Raw genomic sequence first — 20,048 nt, forward strand, 5'->3', positions numbered from 1 at the left:
AAGTACCCTGCAGAGAGAGTTCTGGAACACTGAACAAGTGCTCCCTGTACACTTAATACAGACCTCGTGAACTGCACCATCCTTCAGAAAGCCCCAACATACTGACAAAACCGACTGGATAACATAGTCAGAAACAACAAGAAATAAGGCACACACCTTTCGTTTCAATGTTGGCTTGGTGAGAACAGGTGGAGAGCTTGATCGAGGACTCACAGGCTCATCATCTTCCTCCTCACTACTCTCACTAAAACACCTCAGAAGTGCCCTATCACTATCACTGTAGCGCCGGGGTAATCTGTCGCAGTCCTCTGGGAATCTGCATTTCAGTGGCTCTGTGTTCTTTTTCAACTGCCCCCTCCACCTTTCCATACCTTCACTCTGCTGCCGACGGGGAATAGCAGATTTTTCACCTTTGCCATACTGTCCCTGGGAAACTGCAGATTTTTCCTCATCTTCAGCATACCGGCCTCTCGAGGCTGGAGATTTCTCTTCACACTCACCACATCTTCCTTGCAAGGCCACTGACTTCTCCTCACAGTCACTGCACCGGCCTCGTGAGGCTGCTGATTTTTCCTCACACTCACTGCATCGTCCACTGGGAACTGCTGTTTTGTCCTCGGCGGGCATTACTGGCTCCTTCTCGCAAAAGGGCTCAGGAAGTTTTTTGCTCTTCCGGTTCCATCGACCTCTTCGTGATGGCTGACTGTTTGCAGGAAGACTATCCAGGGGAAAAATGTGCTTGTTTGGTCGTGCAGAATTGGCTGGAGCAACAATGTCTGGCTTTTTTTCACTCTCTGTTGGTGAGTAAGGCTCTTGCTCTTTCTTCTCCCATGACACAGATTTTACCATCTGATTTAAATAAAAACAAATATATTTCATACTTCCTATTTACGCATAAATGTCTATCCTGAATTTGATTCCACAAAAGCTTTTGAGCAAAAAGTCAGAAAAGTTTAGCAGAAGTGTCCTTTAAAAATACAAGATTAAAAAAAAGACTTGACCTTTAAGAGATTCCTGTAGTGCTACTTGCTACTCCTTTCCTCACAGGTGATAATACACCTCACTTAGCTTCCCAACAAGTCACTTCAGTCAGCCATTCAGTGGTGTGCTAGAACACTAACTTCACCCTGCTACATTCACAGTATTTGTGCAATTTTCAAGAAAAAAGTAAGAAAAACTTGAAGCTGTTTTTCCATTAAAATGTACAATTAATGTAAATACAGTAACAGCAGATAATTTGCCTCTTAGTATTCTAGTCAGCGCTCATCACCTGATGCGAGAGTGCAACCCCTTCAAGGATTTTCTCCAGACTATGCCTCGATGTTTTCTCTATTTATTTTCTAATCTGAAACCATAAAGATACATAAACTAACCATGACTGCACTGCTTTTTATGATTATGACAAATGCGCAAGCTTCACATATGAAATGTTGTTAGAGCAGCCTGCAAAAGCATTAAGTATAAACTACATGCCACACAGAAATAAGAGATTCACTCTTACACTGGTCTCTGGATCCTTTTCTTTCTGCTTTTGTTGCTCTTCATTTTCCCCATCTTCTGTTTCCTCTTCTTCATCTTCAGAGACAACTGAGTTGGAAACTATAACAGGTGTCCAACGCAGACATTCTGCATCCACATCGATAGGTCGGACGTTAGTTCTGAGCTTTGCCATGTGTTCCTGGATAAGCTTCTCACGACGAATGATCACAAATCTGAACAGCAATAATACTCTGATCAATAACAGGTGACATACCGTACATGTTGTTATGTGAAACAGACATATTACAGAAAAATCTGTATACTCTCAATCAGTGCTGCCACAAGTAACTTCAGAGAGAACAGAAGCTCATTAAAATAGTACAATTTGCAGTACCATCTGACTACCAGAGAAAGCATCTCACGACTGAGGAAATGCTAAAATTCTTTCCACTTCTTGTTAATGGTGAAGCCATTATCCTTCCATGTGTAACATTCAGCTGCAGAGTATCATTTTTATTATGGACAAGGGATACGCCATTTGGGGAATGGACAACATAAGGTGAAAGCTACCAAAGCGAAATAAAAGGACTGCTCAAGAAAAGTTGCATTCCCACTACCATAGTGCATTTTATTTAGGGGTCTGAGAGAAATATCACCGGTTAAAGGTATATTGTGAGATGAGGACATAAAACTATCCTCAAATTTTCCAAGTAAGTTTCAACTTTAACACAAAACACAATAGAATACAACCCCACTCACCAAACCGCTATGGTCTGAAACAAGACTAATTCACAGTATTTCACCTAACTTGTCAGCTGAGCAAGCAGGCTACCTCTATTCTATACCAACACACTTCACCTCTCCCAGTGATCTGTCCCACTCTTCAAGCACTCCACGTTAATCCACACAGTTTATGGCATTTTTGAGACATAGAGAAAAGGAGGGAAACAACTGTCTGCTCACTGACTGAAAATAAGGAGCAGATCTGCCTCTAGAGAAGGAAAGTTGCTGTTCTTTGCTCTGTTTTGTGAGTGTATTAGACGGATTTTGCTGAGGGATCCCAAGAAAACATGACCAAGAGACCAACTTGCTCTCTCTCACAGCAGCAAATTACTCAGAATTCCACATCTACAGTGCTACACAGTTGGACATCTGAGCCAGCTTTGGCACTGAATGATTCTTGCATTGCACATGAGTACCAAGATGTGACTTGTCTTCAAACACCATTAAATTTCAATGAAATACATCTGAAGGTATGTGGGATTACAACAGGACTCCTGTACTCACTGATCACTACGGAAGTCAAGCATTCGTAGGTGATGCAGAGTGGAAGTGATATCTTGAGGGCAGATTCCAGTCAGCTTACTCAATTTCTTGATGCTTAATTGCTTGTCACGTTGATGATAAAGGCACTCCAATATTACACTTTTCCAGTAAGCCATATATGACAGGCGCCCCAGGTCTGACAGGGGCTTCTCTGGTGATCCTGCTTGACCCTCACGCTTTGAAAGCAAATAGCCTAAAGAAACACAATAAAAAAGGTTTCAAAACATTAGCTTCTGTTTCCACCCCAACTTCTACAAAGGCCTCATACAATAGCTTAGTGCTGCCTACAAGATGTAGATGAGAACTCTGACAGATACTTAGAGGTGTCGGGCCAATTCTTTATCTCTTTGTTTAAACTCCCATTATTCAATGATCAAGTATGAGATTTCTGAGCTCTGCTGCCATCAGACACTGACTATGGCAATGCCACGAGATGGCAGCAGGTACCTACCTAGAAACTATACCAAGCCTGAAGTACAATTGCAATAGCAATTTTGGAAATGACAGAGGAAAAACATACTCTTAAAACTAATATCACTAAAAATTTTCTTGAAAATTCTCTTCTGTCAAACTTCACGACCATACTGGAGAGTACCAAGCTCTATTTGCAGAGATTTCATTAATTTAAGACTGTGATAACATTACACAGGTTCAATAAAGGCCGAGAGGTTATATTCTACCTAGTGAGACAAAGAGGGGTGGATGGACGAAGATGACAAATGTGCCTTCTCACTGTTGCTCTACCATAACATTAACATTAACTCTAAAATCTGTATGTCCGCAGGGAGGGCTGTATTAAATTGCTGTAGGCATAATAAACAATGTATAGTTAGGGGGAAGTTTCCTATGACCTTGCTAAGATACATGTAGGAATCTGAGAATTTCTTGAGTATTCAGAGCTTAAGTATGTCTGGTTTTGTTGCTCTCAAAGTTAAATTAAAATGTAAGACATTTCTGCTTGAGACACTCATTCACCTACTCAAGCTGCTGAAGATTACCACAGAGCATGCGGTCTTACAGCTGGCTTTCTGTGTAAGGAACTAAACGCACAAGACAAGCTTTGGCTAAAATCACTATACTGACACATGCCTTCAGTTTCTACCTTAAGTTGCATACACAGAAAACATCGGAATCAAAGGAAAAATGATCGATTTTGTCTTTAGAACTGAAGTTCCAAAAAATGAATAAACTGTGAAGTTCAGATGATTTTGTGAGCTTCAGGAGCCTTTGTCCTGAGATGTGTTTTAATTTGAAAAATATCCACTTCTACTGTTAAGTCCTTTAAAATATGAAAAGACAGACTAAAAAAAAGTGAAGAAAAAGTTCCTTACTGAAGTCAATTAGGAACCTGCCATAGCCCTTTCGCTGGTATTGTGGAAGAATCATTATACAGGAAACATTGTACTTCTGTTGGCAGTGCTTTTCCTGTTGGAAAAAAAAGCATCATATTGAAAAAACAGATCAGCGAGAAACAGCAGAAGTTGTAAGTTGTTCTGTAAAAGTAGTTCTACAGCAAAAAGTGAGCTAGGAAGCCACAGTCAAAGTTTCTGAGGAGCAATAAAGCCAAGGAAATCCTTCAAAGAGACAATATTAAAACTCTACCATTATTTCAGTTAAGAAAAGCACAAAGAATGAAAATTTGACATCACCCTCTGCTTAGATAGTATACAGTAAAGAACATGGACTGCAGAGAAGATGAATTCTAAGAATAAATCTGAAGGCAGCTAAATTCATTACAAAAGATTGCAACATTCCAGTGAATCCTTAAACATTACAAGCATAAGATACTAAAATCCAGTCTCAAATCTGCTGTTCTGAATACTAAAAAAAAAAGCTTCAAATAAAACTACTTAAAAATAATTGAAATTATTAAGGATAAAAATCTTAAGAAAAGTCCTATCTGAAATCATGGCCCTGTTCCCTCAAAAAAATAAAAGGCTTCAAATCAGGTGCAAAGTTGCCAAACTTGTTTGGAAAACAATGTATATACAGAACAAAAGGTGAGAAACAGAATTACCAAGCAGTTCTATCTCACAAACAGTACTACCCCATCTCCACCAAGAGCAGGAAGTAATTTGAAAAGTTTTTTTAACCATTAGCTGCAGTACAAGTTCCTCAGCAAGTATATGCTATTCAATATTAAAGGAAACTTGAGTTTACTAACCCAAGTGGTCTCCAAATGTAATAGAAATAAAACCTGGTTGCAGCAGCTGTCTATACCTGTGTTACATAATTTATTATATAAAATGCAAGAGCATAAGTTACAACTTTTACAACAATTTAAAGAATCCAAAGCAGCACTGCTCACCATACCAAACAATTCGTACCCAAATACTTACCTTGGAAAAGTAGCCAACAAGGTGACAGCCCTTAACATCATTCTGTGTCAGCACATAGAAAAGAAATGGCTCCACATCGTAATAGAGAGTCTTGTGGTCCAAGAAGAGTTTAGCTAACAAGCACAAATTCTGGCAGTAGATAGTGCTGACATTGCCATCAACCTTAGAGACATGAGGAGAAGTTCTGTCACTCCATTTGCTGTTATGCAAGGACATGCTTCACCTGAGTATCCCCACACATTTGAAACGTCTTAACGTGAGAGACTTCTCTGTCACAGGCAGCATCTCAAGGGACTTAAAACTTACACAGAATAAAGGCTGTGACCAAGTCACTGTCACATTCAGTAGCTTAAGAGACAACTTAAAATTAATTTTCGCAAAATATAAAAACCAGATTTTTACAAAGTGAGTCTTCTGTGTTTTACAGATGAATAATCTGTACACAAGGTCAGTTCCTACTGGATGCTTGCTTGTTGCTCTTCACTCTTGGAAACTCAAGTGTTTCAAGAATGAAGATTTTTAGGACTATGAAAAATTTATCATGTGATTAGGTGCTGAAGACCCTATTTTACAGAGAAAAGTGAGCGGCTTCATTTTCTAACTTACCTCAAAGACTGATATATTATTTTTTCTGTAAATTTCATTGGCTGGAGGATGAACCCAGCCACATTTTTTCATATGCTGTTGGAGAATAGTCCTGCTTTTCATATATTTTAGACAGAATTCACAAAGGTACAACTTCGGTAGCCTGTAAGCAAAGACAGAGAAAGATCAGAGACTGAAGGCAGAGACTTTTATACAAAATTCCTCACTCCTGCCGATAGAGAACTTGGTAAGAACATACCCAACATACACTGACCTTGTGTATGTGCTAATGAGGGCAAAACCACCTTACCATAGTTAAAGTCATGACACTTACTCTGTAACAAATGCCTATTTAAAAACAGCCCTTAATGTCCTGCATAATTACATTTACACTACTAACTTATGCCAGAAGAAATAGATTAAAATCCTAGGAAAAAAACAGTAACCCCTCCCAGTTTTGCACTAATGATGCTAGGATGGATGAGATAAATAGTTCCTATTCCCTTCTCTCCCTCATCATCACAGCCGACATCCCAGCTGTATGTACATACCCTTGAGTGATGGGTCACATCACCACCTATCCATCTACTTTAAAACCGTTTTACATACTACACTGACATGAACGACTGGAATGCATGTTTCCCAAAATTCTTGTGATTTAACTCCATTTATATACCCTAGCTTGGGCAGGAATGTCTTTGTACAGCTAGAGTAATTCCTCATGACAGACCACATGTTCTTATTAAATGGCAGAAAAAAGAGTTTCACTTAATTTTCTTCCTCTAGCTATAGCCCTTGTAAGTCATTCCTCTTTCTGAATAAAGTTAAAAGAGTTTGCAGTTTAGACACTTTGCAAAGTTCTTAAGCAAGAGAACAGCAAAGCAACTATATGTGCAGCACAGCAGAACAATCTTTCAGACACCAAAATGTAGAAACCACCAGATTTCTATGCCTGCTCGAGTACAGTTTTCCCATAAACACCGAAGAAGAACAAAGAAGAGTCCTACCTCGAGTACTCCTGTGGATATGGGGAGGAGTACCAGGTCTGGATTTCGTACTTGCCAAATTCGATAACAGAAGGGCAGCGGACTTGCGGATCAGGAGGCCCAGTCACCCCTACTTTCTATGCAAGGGTAAAAAAAGAAACAAGTTTTCATAAATTTTCAAGTGCAAGACTTCTAAGATTAAATAAATTAAAACATTTTCATCTACACAGTCCATTCTGCTCAAACTCACAGATAATTAGGAAGATGCAGATGTTGCTCTCTGACACTAAAAACCAGTACCAGTCACACTTCAAGCAACCACGTGATTCACAAAAAGAAAGAATTAATAAACATTATCATACCACGTATCTCCACTACCATTCACGGTGTTGCATGCCATAGTTTTAAATGCAAATTAGTACACAGCAAAGTTTAATACAATCTTTTTTGAATCTCATCGTAATTTTCTTTCTTGTTATTTCAGTAGTGAAGAACAGAAACATATAAACTGCTCCTGAAGTTAAAAACTAGTATTTAACATCACACATCAGTGTCTTCCCAGCTCTGAGACTAGATGCACTACTGTGACCATAGCAGCTACCAAACCAATATTCAGGATGTGGCTATCTGCTTATCATCACAACTGCTGAAGAATTAAGGAAAAACCTCACATTTATTAGAAGAAGAGAAAAATAGAAAATAGAGTATTTTTAAACTACTTATACAACCTTTATTTCCCCTGTCCCTCTGATAGTAACTATATTTTATAGCAACTAAAAATAAGGATACTAAATGCTCTACTTTAAAAGAAAACAAATGCTTTCTCAGCTCATGAAGATTTTATCTCAAAAGACTGTCACTCACAGAATTATAGAAATCTAAATATTCCCACTAGCCTTGCATTATAATATGAACCACCCGGACTGAAGTTATTAACAAATGAGAATTTTTCATGCTGGAGGGACGAGTTCATGCTAATGGGACGAGTACCAGTGAATTACCTATATGCAAATTTATCCTAGCAGAATGAGACAGCTGTACCCAGGACAGTTTAAAAAGTTAACATTGAAAAGTTAACATTCCAAATTAGTATCTTGCTAAGCTTCTTAAGTGGGACTGGTATAGGCAAAAGTCACCTCAGGATCTAATCCTAGGCATCCACATCTGTGGAGCTCTAGATGAAAGGAAGAGCAACCTCTATTGGCAAACATCTATCAATGTGTATACAGACACATGCTCTACCCTGCTCCATAAGGAGTTAAAGTACCCAGAAAAAGAATGCTTTAACTACTCTGAGACTCTATGTGACCCATGCTGCTAGCAAACCATCCCACATTTTATTGTTTTCACAGTCCACATGTTTTACCAGCTATTTAACAGTTCTGAGAGGACTAAAGCCACAGACCTCAAGGTTTTTTAGCCACCTTAACCACTCACACTCCCTTTTATGTTATCCTTCAGCTCTCTTGAGGTCAGTTGTCCATAATTTTCAAGCAGCAGAAACCAAGCACATTAGCTTCTGTGACAGACTGACTCATCTGAAGTCTGCATTTCTTGTTGTTATTTTGTTGTTGGGGTGGTGGCTTTATATTTGTTTAAATGTCTTTCACAGATTTGGTACTTACTGCCAGACACTGACAATTTAACTTTACCTGCAGTGCTTGTTCCTGAATATCTCGAAACAACTCCATGTCTTTTTCATTTAACACATCCTGGCTTCCAAAAAAACGCTCCTCCGTTTCTTGTTTTCCATCCCAGCCATCCTGATTGTCTGTAAATGAGAGAGAAAATTGTCTTCACCTACATTTACAAGAGTATTCGCTTTTAGTGCAGTGACAAACAACATCTGGCTGTATTCACACACTGTGCCAGATTTTTTTTGATGGGATTTTCCGTTCAGATTTGGGACCACAAAGGAAGAACAGGTTCTAGATTTGGGACCATGTAAGTAGTACTGTCCTACATTTAAGCAGGTCCAAATGTCGCCACCTAGATAGTCATAGTACCATGAAGGCATCAATGGCTTACCACTAAGCCTGCTTTTCACAAACAAGGATCACAACTATTTAAATGCCATATCTGGTAAAACCAAAACCAGGACACCTGCATTTATCACCTTAGAAATACCCCTTCAACAAAAACAAACAAAGAAACCCAAACAAAAAATCCAACAAAACCCTCCATGCACTTCACCTCACTCCCAAAGCATTAAGTCACGTTGCTGTTCTTCCAGCACCAGCCAGGTCAATGCAGGTAACTATTCTAAAGCTGTAAATATAGTATTTTATTGTGGAATATTTTCCACTGCCTGCTCAGGAACAACTCAGAACCATTCAACAAAACTGTAAATATCTGAATACAGAAATTAAATAAAGGTCCAGTCATAGATAATATCTTAAGCTAAAAAAGCAAAAAAAACCAAGGAAAGCAGAACTGCACTCCAAAGGGAAGGGATAGTTTTCAGCAAGAAGATGCCAAGCCACACAAACAGGCTCCTCTACGGCTGAGAAAATTAGGAAACATTTGCACGCATCCATAGATTGGAAACTCATGGGTCTATCCGACTGGCTTTAGTTATTTATTTTCCATTTCATACTTCTACCTTGCTGCTCTTAATTCTCATGAACCACTGCCTATGTAATTTCTTTCCAATGTGACATTATTTAGCCCATTTCCTAGGGCTGTCTGCAAGCACCTCCTTACCAATGGGCATTCTACCTCACCGTAATCATTTAACCCCTCATCACACCTTGCCATCATATCTAAAGAGGCTAAGGTCTCTAGGATCACTTCCTTTTTCCAGCTCGTACTCTACCTCAATGCACCAAAGATAAGTGCATTTCAGTGTTAACTTTCAGCTCAAAGTTTCCAGCCTCTAACAATTCCAGTCACTTCAACATCCTAGCCTTTGAACATTTGCTTGGTATACAGGATACTTACATTGGCAGGGTGAAAGATCTTTACCTGTGGGCCATTCTGAAGTGCTAGATTTCCTGGTACCCTTTTTCCTGATCCTGTACTGCTGAGAATAGTCTACCACTTCTCCTCGAGCTTTTCGTCCATCAGGGGAGGGAGTGAAGAATTTAGTAAGGCCATCTATAAGCCCTTTGGTTTTCTTGTTAAACTTCAAGGTGTTGCTGCCATCTCTGCAGAAGTCCAAGACATCTGCCTGCTCCAGGTATCCTCCTTCTGATGATGCTGACTGGCTGGACAGAGCGATCTTACGCTTCCGACCCCGACCAGGACCAGTGCGAACTTTGCTGAAAGGACCTTTTGATCTAAAAGATGAGAAGGGGAAAGATACGGTCAGAAGATGTGGTAAGGTGGTCTACCATCTTCTCTAACATATTTATCAGCCACACAGAACGTGAGCTGAAGAATTTAATAATACAGGAGTCATCAAGAGTCTGCGTACCCTAGAGGAGCCAGGATTTAAACATCTCAGTAGAAGTACTGCACTATTTTTCTCTACATTGAACATTATGTCAAACTAATTTGAGTATAAACAATAGATTTTCACCAAATTTAACAACAGTAAATTTTAAAATCAGTAACCAAAATGAATACATTGCACAGAAGGCTTCAATTTACGCAATCCTTAAACATTTACACTTGTCATTTGCCATAGTTCTCGTACTGATAGGAAATTGTTGTAGGAATTTCACAGAATGTTAATACATGAAGGATGCACCTAGTAGCTAAGAACCTACACCACTGATGGTCACCTTAGCTGAAAACAGCGTTGCTCTCCAACCAGCTGCCATCTTTAAGACTGCAAATTCCAAAACTCTGTTGAGATGGAAGTATCAAAAGGTGTCTGGATGTGGCTTGGGAGTATGGGTAGTGGTGAACACAGTGATGCTGGGTTAATGACTGGACTCGATGATCTTAGAGGTCTTTTCCAACCTAAATGATCCTATGATTCTGTGAGATAACTTCTCAGAAGGAGTGCTGTAGACTGACTGACTATTTTTAGCTACAGTCCTTTCAGCTATGGAGGATAGAAGTAGGCAGCTTTTCCCCAAGAAGACAAACTATAGATCTTTGCACTATTCTGATATATTTTGCAAGGGAAATGATGGAACAAAGGCAAAAAAACCTGTGAATCAATCATGAAATAATAGTTAAAAGGGACAAAAGAGTAGAAGCAGATAGCTAGTTTTCCTTTAGTTCCTCTGAATTATACTGAGAGTTCTTCTATGCAAAGTTATTGTACTGACTGAAAGAAAATATCATGTTTAATACAGACACTCCCTCTGTTTTTAGAAGCATTAAATTTTGTAAGGTTGTTTTCCAGAACATCCTCTGGTGCTATTGGTTAGAATCAAGTGGTGGTTCCACTGTTTTTTTAAGCTGATTTGATATCCAAAACAGAAGTTCTTGTGACATGCTCCTTCACTGTTTTGCATCCTGAAGAGTCCATAGTGCTGCATCACAAACAGCACTGTACAGCAATCTTAATTCAAGGAAATTGCTTTGGCTGAACAGTTCTCCAAAGAATTCCTGCCCAGCCAAATCCAATTCCCTGACAACTAGATAGTTGCCCCACAACAACCATGACAAGGCTGCAGCAACACAATCTGTCTCAGCACAATGGAGTTCTCCACAAATGTAGAAACACGTGGAATGGAAGCAGAAAGCGGACAAGTATTTTCTGGCAGCAGTGTCAGTTTAAATACACGTCAAACAATCTCATATGCTTTCTTGTGATTACTTAATTTCTTTAAACAACAGAATGGGTTCTTGGGAAATGTAAAGCAAGGCAATTATGCTGGAAGAAGGAGCCATCCAGCAAAAAAGATTACATGAACAGGAAAATTCAGGAATTTGACTATAAGGAATAGTTCAAAAATAAACAGTAAATTACTACTAAGAGTCAAAAATCTTGGCCAAAAGAAGCACTAAGGTTACTTCTAGTCTTTCACAGCCCTTTTCAGGAAATTTGTAGTAAAGAATAATGAACAGCTCTTAATTGTAAAAGAAAAATTCTCACGAAGTAGACAAGAGACTTCAGAAATACCCACTGTCCTACGGAATCTCACATCTTACTTTTCCTTATAGAGACTTACGCTGTATTTTGATTCTTTAACCTGTTTTTGGGACGTCCTATTGGGTTAGCATAGCGTCTTTTTATCTGTGCTGCCTTCTTCTGTAAAAGTTTTCTTCCTTTCTTCCGTGGTCGACATATTTGACATATCCACATACCTATAAGACACAAGTCCCCATCACCGAATGCAAGAGACATCTATATAGGACAAAAGGGAGAAATACAGTCCACAGGCCTTCTGAGATTAAGGGTAGGAACAGTACCAAAGGCACTGATTATCACATATACATGCAAGAAGAATTATATGCATGCTTCAACAATCTGAACTCAAGTCCTGTTAATACTCCCCAGCCCCCACAGAGTTACAAACCCAAAGGAAGTCTCCTTAATCGGCAGCATATCATCAGAAAACCTTGATTTAATGGTTAATTATCCCATTATCTGCTCACTTCTATACTACTTCCAACTATCTTACATACAAAAGTTTTCTTCTAACTACCAAGGAAGAATCTTCCATACATAATCTGCTTTCTGATTGGATAGAGAAGTTCACTTGTCCAGAATACTCTACTGTCCAAATGGATATCACTTCAAAAACATAGATGTTATCTCTTTCTTTTGTACAAGACTATTCATGCAAATGAAAGCTGATCATCTTAATCTGTAGGGATCACTTCTATTCCTTCAAACATCAAGAATTTTTTTTCAAAACCCTTCACAGAGAGTAATGTACAGGGAACAGGAGACAGTGAAAAACCTGGATGTGAAGTTCTGAACCTTCTTTGGTTTCTAATACTTGAAAGATAATTCCATACAAAAATGAGCTATATGTAGCTAAAAGAGGACCAAATAAGTGGAAGCACTGCCTGCCCACTGATCTCTTCCAACACCATCTTAAATTATCCTTTTCACCACAAAGTCCTCACCTTTTGGCATCCTGGTAAGAGGAGGATCACAGCATTCCATGTGAAAGCCACGGTCACAGGAGTCACAAAATAGCATGTTATCCTGTTGAAGACACATAATCTCTCTTTATATGTGCATCAGCATCAAGCCCTCCATTAATTTCAGAGGACAGGCACATAATTTTACACTATGAACAATTCAAGGTATTTCGCAAGTCTCAGAAAGACTACCAGACTAAAATAAAATCTAGAGATATTTGTCTCTAAAATAATTTTATTTTGTAGTTAAACGTAACAGCCAACAAACTGGCATCATCTTCATTCAATCCATACTCCACTATACTCACAGCATTTTTCCCTTGATCTCTACAGGAGCTGCACGTTTTGCATTCAATACACTGCCACCGCAAGGCTTTCACTCGAACTGTCAGCTCTGGAGAGAACTTCAAACAGGACGGATGACCTGGAGAAAAAGGAGAACACTTTACTGGTAAAATCATTATACTTCTGTTGATGGTCATAGATAGCTCACAGAGAGACAACTTTATCAATTATGTATTCCCATGCAGAATTTTGGTTGTCCAGATACTCCTATTTTTAGGTGCTTCTATTCTTACCTACTTATAACACAAACCAGTGCCCTAGATAGCAAATGGCAGGCCCACATACAAAAGAACACAAAGGTAATTCTTCATAATTGAATTGAGAAACATGGTGAAACTGGTCTTCATTGCCACATTTAAAAAAAAAACCTTCCAGGAGCCAAATGAATTATTTGTGCTAGGTTAACTTAGCTGTCTCCCCTCTGGGAGCCTAAGATTCAGTTGTATTGTATGAACTAGCTGTACTGTATGCCACAGAAGCATATTCCTCACGTCTGGGTCAGCAGGAGTGACTACACTAGACTTCTCTGTCTTAAGTGGTAAGATTCTTACTAGATGCATACTCCCTCTGTGCATGGGGCAGCACCAGGCAGTGTGTGGGCTCTTCTGTCTCAAGGGAAGGGACAGTGCCAGCAGCCCTGTAAATGGTCACCTACCACTGTTGCCACAGTCAGCACAAGAGATGAGCTCTTCAGGTTTCTTCTCCCGATTTTGCTCTTTTGTACCAAGGCAGAAACTGCAAATTGGAATTGGTTCAGCAACCGGCTGTGAGGAGAACAGAGAGTAAGAGCACTGGGTATCTCAAGGGAGCAAACTGTAATACACAAAATGACACAGACGTTTATATATATCACATAAATGTGATGTAATACACATCATGTCTCAAAGATTTTACTTGGTTCTCACATTCAATACAGCACTGACTGAATAGAAGTTAATACTCCAAAGAACAAAATCTGTACAACTGTTAACACTGTTATGAAAAACGAAAATAAAAATCTTCCTGCAAAAAATTATGTGAGTATGCTATTTAGCAATCACAAGCAGATAAAACGGTGTGCTGTGAAAAAGTTATGGGGGGAGTTAAACATTGTGCAGCGAAAAAGATGCTTTTAAGATGAGGCACAGCACTAGCAAAGTAAGCAATAGATATGAACTAGCCAACAATACATTTGGCCGGAAATAAGCAGTACATTTTTAAATTTAAGGACTGACATTCTACAACAGCCTCATCTAAGATGTAGCAACTGCAATAATTGTTTTAAAGTGGTACTCGGTCAACTAATAAGAGTGAAAGGATGGCCTAATTTAACATTAAGTACTGGATTTCATGATCTAGCAAATTATTTCTAATCCACTTCTGCATTTAAATCCTGTGATTTATAGTTTCCAGAGAAAAGATGTACACAAAATTTAATTTAAAAGTACAATAAAAATATGCTGAAACCACATTTAAAACACTGGAAATGGGAATAACGTTAGATTACAGCAAGTTCTGAGAAACATTCTTTGTATAGCTGTATCAAGTTACAGTTAGTGATTTCACACATACTTTTTCAGAATCTATTCTGCAGGTACCATATGTGTGTACTGTTAATTATTGCACGGAAGCCCGTACCAGAAAAACTTCAAGCACCTTTACTCTGCCTAAGCCAAAGCAAAAGCTGTATCCAGAATAGCTTCTTGCAGGAATCAGTAAATAAATCAAATATCAATTTGTTTATATTACTGTAACATAGAAACTGAAAATTTGAAATCTCTACCTTTTGCTCAGTGTACAGACAGAGCACACACGGTACACCTTCAGTCTGAGATGTAGTCCTTAAAGCACCCACTAGATGGAAACAATCTGAACACCTTAGGAAATCTGCTGTTTCAAAATTAAGCCACACAACAGGAAAGAAAGCCTGACATTCCTCATTTAGAACACAAGTATTTATATTAGCCTTTGGGGAAATCCCAAATGATGCTGAAGTATAAACTAGTATGAAATCACCTGCCCATCAAACTACTTCAGTTTGGAATACGTTCACAGGATTAGTTAATTGAAGGATTGCAGTTTCTGCTCCTTTTGAGAAACAGAGAAAACAAGACAACTGTAGATAGTTATGCCAAGCATACTAATCATTAATATCCAAATGGGAAGGGGAAGCTAGCATCTTCACTGCCCACAGGCAGTATCTTTCCAGCCATAGTCACCACAGCAACATCAGCTGAAATCAGCTATGCAGGGATTCCCCATCCTCTTTTAACAGAGAGGAATCTTCTGTACACAAATTGTTCTCTTTTTGTTCATGACTGGACTCTAGGTGCCAGACAGTTAGCTGCTTCCAGTCAGTAAGAGGTTTACTGGGGAAAAAAACCCTGTGTAGGAAGGGTCAGTCAGTGCTTTAATTTCTCTGGATTCAAGATTTCAGGAACTACTTTTACCTTCTGCCTTTTGAAAGGAAAGCTGCAACATTCATGCAACTTTTCAGGGGAGAAATAAGATTATTTCACATATCCTCTGCAGGAAGTTCACGAGCAATTTATTTCATCAAATAGAGTTTTACAGACAGTCAACAGCCTAAGATAGTCTTTCTTATCTGTTCTAGCCAGTATTTGTGCATACCCTGTTCATCTCTACAGTCCTTCAAATTTGGATGCCCAGATGTAAACACTGTCTAGGTTTGGAAGAGCCAGATGAAAGACTATCCTCCACAGCTTCAATGTTTCCTCTATTTACCACCCCTGGCAAGCTGCAAGCAAACACTTTATCACTTCTAAAAAAAAACCCAAAACATCTACAGTTTAGGGGAAGGCTCTACTAGAATTCAAAATGTTTTAGAATAATTAATTAAATTGGAACAATTTTGAATGTAGGGATCAGGCTACTCCTCCAAAGCCTCTGTGTGAGACTGTTATGCTAAGCATGGAGAGATTTCACTGCTGCTGTGTTTGTTCCGCAAAGAACATCCTGGCAAGTGAAAAATGCAAGCACACAATGAAAGATTCGTGAAAACAAGACTGGAAGCAGGCAGCTCCGTTTCATACTGCAAATTTTTGGCAGACATTCAACTCCTTCTGCTGTTTTGCTCACAAGCACATCTATCTGTGTGATGTCACCAGATTCAGTGAGGGAGGGAGCCAGAACAAATCGGGACTGACAGTGTCTTACAGCCTGCCAGCCTCTCAGCACATGTTGTTACTATACAAAGGGTTTCTAGAAACCAAATGTGCCTTAAAGATTCACAGACTGTACGCTCTCCTAAAGGCGACTACAGAGAAGTGCCTATGGAAAAAGTGTGTGTGTGTAGTAATTCTACAGTCTCAGTTTTGGCCAACCCATCTGCTTTGTAGTCTTCTTAATTTAGGAAAAGTGAGGTTAGGAAACGCCTCAGAACTCACAGCCAAGTCTGCAGGCCACGGTGTCACAATGGTCACTTGTCAGTAATGTTAAAGCACTTTACAGACATTTTAATACCATCTGGGGCTCACTAGATACCATGACTGTCTTAGTCTCATCATCACATATACCCTTCTGGTAGTCATAGTGGTTGTGGTTGGAATCGAGTGGGTATAGAATTTAAACCAGCATAAAAGAAACACATACGCTCACACCAACTTTTTTTTGCTTTGCTCTTTAAGATCCCTCGAATGTGAAGCCTCCTAGGAGCAATGGTAGATGGCTTCCGAGAATTCACACTAGGTAATGCTTTTTTGTGCATCTATTTCTGAGCAAGTGACAAATGATTACTCCTCATTTCAAATAGCCCATTCTGTCACAAAAGTCTCCCTCAAAAGCTGAAGCTCCTGGCAAGAGCAGATGAACCAGAAAAGACAGAGGGAAAGTACAACCTACACCACACACAAAAAAAATATTTTAAACATGAGGAAACATGTTTCAGTGAGCAGGGCATCACAAAGGCTGGATTCCATGCCTTTTGGATCAGTGGCTGGAGAGGAAAACTGCTTCAGTTCCATGCCTCAAAATCAGAGCCAATGAATTTCATATTGTCAAAGTAATTTTACAAATTGTGTGGACTTTTTTGCTTTATATAGGGAAAACTGCAGAATTTAGAAAATACTATTCAATAATATCAACTTGTAGCAGCAATGACTAATAACTAACCCTTCTTCTATATAAGTTACCACATCTCAACTCAATGTTCCCTTCCGACAGTATGGTGAAGAAAAAGTATGAAGCAACTTAGAGTAAAAACAGAAATCTCTTAAAATACTGTTTTTACTCAAGAAAACAATGCTAAATATATTTAAATACACCCAAGAAAAGCTATTACCATAACACACGTATGTGTGTTTGTCTCTGTAAATGGATATTGTCTCCAATTCACTTGTTGAATCTCACTTGAAAGGAAGAAGCATATTTATATGGCAGAATGATGGCCTAAAACATGAGACAACATTAAAACAAATATAAGGGAGAAAAGATAAAATAGCATACAGAAGAAAGGAACAAGCATGAAATACATACCTCTTCTTAAGAGAAACATATAGGGTCATTTAAATAGAAAAATTAAAGGACATTTAAAATAGGTGCTGCCGTTTGAGGAAGGACTAATACAACGGAGAGAAAATCTGAAATGCTGCTGCAAGAGTAGAGTCAAGTGCAAAGGCCAATAGCTTGGATATTAGTGAGGTATCTACAGGCTGAATTTTATGCAGTGATTATTGACATCTGGAAACCAATGCAAAAAAGCAAGGTGAGTATTATCTGGGGCTGGCATTCAAACCGAAGAAATTATCTTACTATCAGACATGCACAAGGTAAAAACTTCACAAAATGTCAATGGGAAATGCTTAGACAGTCAATTGTTAGTCCCAGAACTAACAAGTCCTCTAATCAGAGGATTAAAAGGACTCAAGATTTGTTAGTCACAATCAGAATCACATGCCAAGACTTCCTGACTGCAAACTCAGGGTGGTGAGGGGAAAGAGAGGCTCCGATTTCTTTCTCTGCAGTATAAACTCCCTTCACTTGCCATTGATTCAGGAACCTAGCAGTTCAAGTTACTGAAGTTTTCTTTACCCAAAGTTATATCCTGTGAGCTCTCACCTACATTTTGTTTCAGCCTCATAATTTTCAAGAAAACATAGGATGCTGTCTTGGGAGTGACAGATTATTTTACCCTATTTGAGATCAAAAGATATTTCTAAGAAGTCACAGACTTCCACAGCTGCTAAAGGAAGACACACCCCTCGAATCAAGAGCAAGCTAAAATCTTAATTCCTCTCACTGAAAAAAAACCCTCGCATTCCACAATACTTTGATTCTCACAAAAAGTAAGGAACTTCAACATTGACTTTGATTTCTAGAAACAAAGTTACTTTGGGGATGAGATTTTTGTTAACATCTAAGTAATGTCTATGCATATAGGTAATTATTCTATCTTTAAATATTGTACACTGCTTTACTTCAAGATTAGCAGCATCCCTGTAAGAATGGAAAAGACTTCCGTTAGAAAATGTAAAAAAGTTTTTAACAGAATGCAGGGCCCCACATAAACATGATACCAGAGAAGACACAAAAGGAACTGTCAATGAGCATTTCATGCACATTACAGATCTCTACCTGATTCAAGGCTGCTACTTGTAGTTTACCCAGGATACCCGCAACAAGTTCAACTATGAAACCAAATCCTACTCAGTTTTTGAAACTTTGCCACCTTGAGCACAAAATGAAGAGAACAAAAGAAGCATTCTACACATAAGTCTTCACTATCAAGATTCACTGCTCAGTATAAACTCTTGACAGTAAGATTTAACCAAGTCCCATGTTCTTGACCCATAGTCATTCCACGCTATTCTCTCTCCCTGCACTGTCTGCAGAGACACACACCATTCTCACCTGGGCAGCCTTATACAGCAAGTGTGGCAAAACCCCAAACATATGCAGATAAAAGCTTTTCCAAACAGGTCTGTTGCTGAGAGACCACCCATACAAAGGTATCTTGAATTTGCAAAGCCAAGTGAAGTCAGTCAGAACATTTCATGGTTGCATATTTTGAAGAAAAAAAAACAATTGGTGGCAGCACAAAGCAAGTGCATCTACTTGTTCCTGAGATTGCACTAAATATTTTGCATGCAGCTTAATGATTAGCAGCTTCTGAAGCTCAGTCATTGCAATGCTCAGCAGCAGAATTACTTTCTTTCCTTCCATGCACACCTTCAAGAAATTCACTGTAAGTCCAGACAAGTTCAGAGATCCAACACTACAATTAGAACGCTCATTACTAAATATCCAGAACTGAGTCTCAAAGACTGAGGAGAAACCTAATGCCTGGGAGAAGCTGTATACTGTTCATGAATTCTAAATTACGTCAAACCTATACAAACACTCATCTAAAGGCTGTATCTGACACCAGTTTTTCTGGACTTTTAAGATTAGATGGGACAGTCCAACAGAAATGGGGAGAAATGCGTAGAACTGGTAACTTCTTTTATAATTCAGAACACCTTTAGTTTTGACAAAATTTTCATTTTACACACTGATAAGTGGAGATAGAATGGTGACTCAGCTTACTGCTAAAGGTTCAAAAACAAGCAAAGATTCTAGGAAATGAAGGGGTCCAGTCTCATATTTTTAATAGCACTTGTGCAGGCATTTAACTTTGTACCAAGACCCATAATTTGTTCTATTCAGTTTTCTGAAATACAGTGAACTAATAGAGGTACTGGTAATTAAAAGTTTTAGTAATTCGTAAGTCTTCACAGAAACACGTTTGGAAGATTCTGTATTTTCAAACCAGAAGTCGTTCATGAGTAAGTCCACAGACTGGTTAACTGACTTTCAAAAGTACCTCAAAACAAGCAAATATATTACAAATGGGATTCTGTTTCCTACTTAAGAGTCATTCTTCTTGGACACCCTTCTCCCTCCTTTCTTTTCCATCTCACTACAAGTCCAGATTTACCACAATAGCAGTAACAATGGGGAGACTGCCAGATTCTTGAACAATGAAACAAGCAGTAAGTTACAACTTCTCATCCAATGCCAG

General features: G+C 38.8%; 1 protein-coding gene across 1 annotated transcript in view; it reads right to left on the reverse strand.

The window, feature by feature from the left end:
• The window catches only part of KAT6A (lysine acetyltransferase 6A), a 37,333-nt gene that overhangs the window by 9,197 nt on the left and 8,088 nt on the right, over positions 1 to 20,048 (reverse strand). Inside the window, exons 3-15 of the mRNA XM_017732242.1 lie at positions 13,707 to 13,815; positions 13,015 to 13,130; positions 12,689 to 12,770; positions 11,785 to 11,920; positions 9,680 to 9,993; positions 8,368 to 8,486; positions 6,737 to 6,852; positions 5,751 to 5,892; positions 5,145 to 5,306; positions 4,137 to 4,230; positions 2,767 to 2,998; positions 1,502 to 1,712; positions 124 to 849 (exon numbers count right to left, since the gene is read on the reverse strand). Of these exons, the coding sequence (XP_017587731.1) occupies positions 124 to 849; positions 1,502 to 1,712; positions 2,767 to 2,998; positions 4,137 to 4,230; positions 5,145 to 5,306; positions 5,751 to 5,892; positions 6,737 to 6,852; positions 8,368 to 8,486; positions 9,680 to 9,993; positions 11,785 to 11,920; positions 12,689 to 12,770; positions 13,015 to 13,130; positions 13,707 to 13,815 (2,559 nt within the window). The remainder of the gene's footprint in view (positions 1 to 123; positions 850 to 1,501; positions 1,713 to 2,766; positions 2,999 to 4,136; positions 4,231 to 5,144; positions 5,307 to 5,750; positions 5,893 to 6,736; positions 6,853 to 8,367; positions 8,487 to 9,679; positions 9,994 to 11,784; positions 11,921 to 12,688; positions 12,771 to 13,014; positions 13,131 to 13,706; positions 13,816 to 20,048) is intronic.

Source organism: Corvus brachyrhynchos, unplaced genomic scaffold (genome assembly GCF_000691975.1).
Source record: "Corvus brachyrhynchos isolate BGI_N302 unplaced genomic scaffold, ASM69197v1 scaffold150, whole genome shotgun sequence".
Lineage (NCBI taxonomy): Eukaryota > Metazoa > Chordata > Aves > Passeriformes > Corvidae > Corvus > Corvus brachyrhynchos.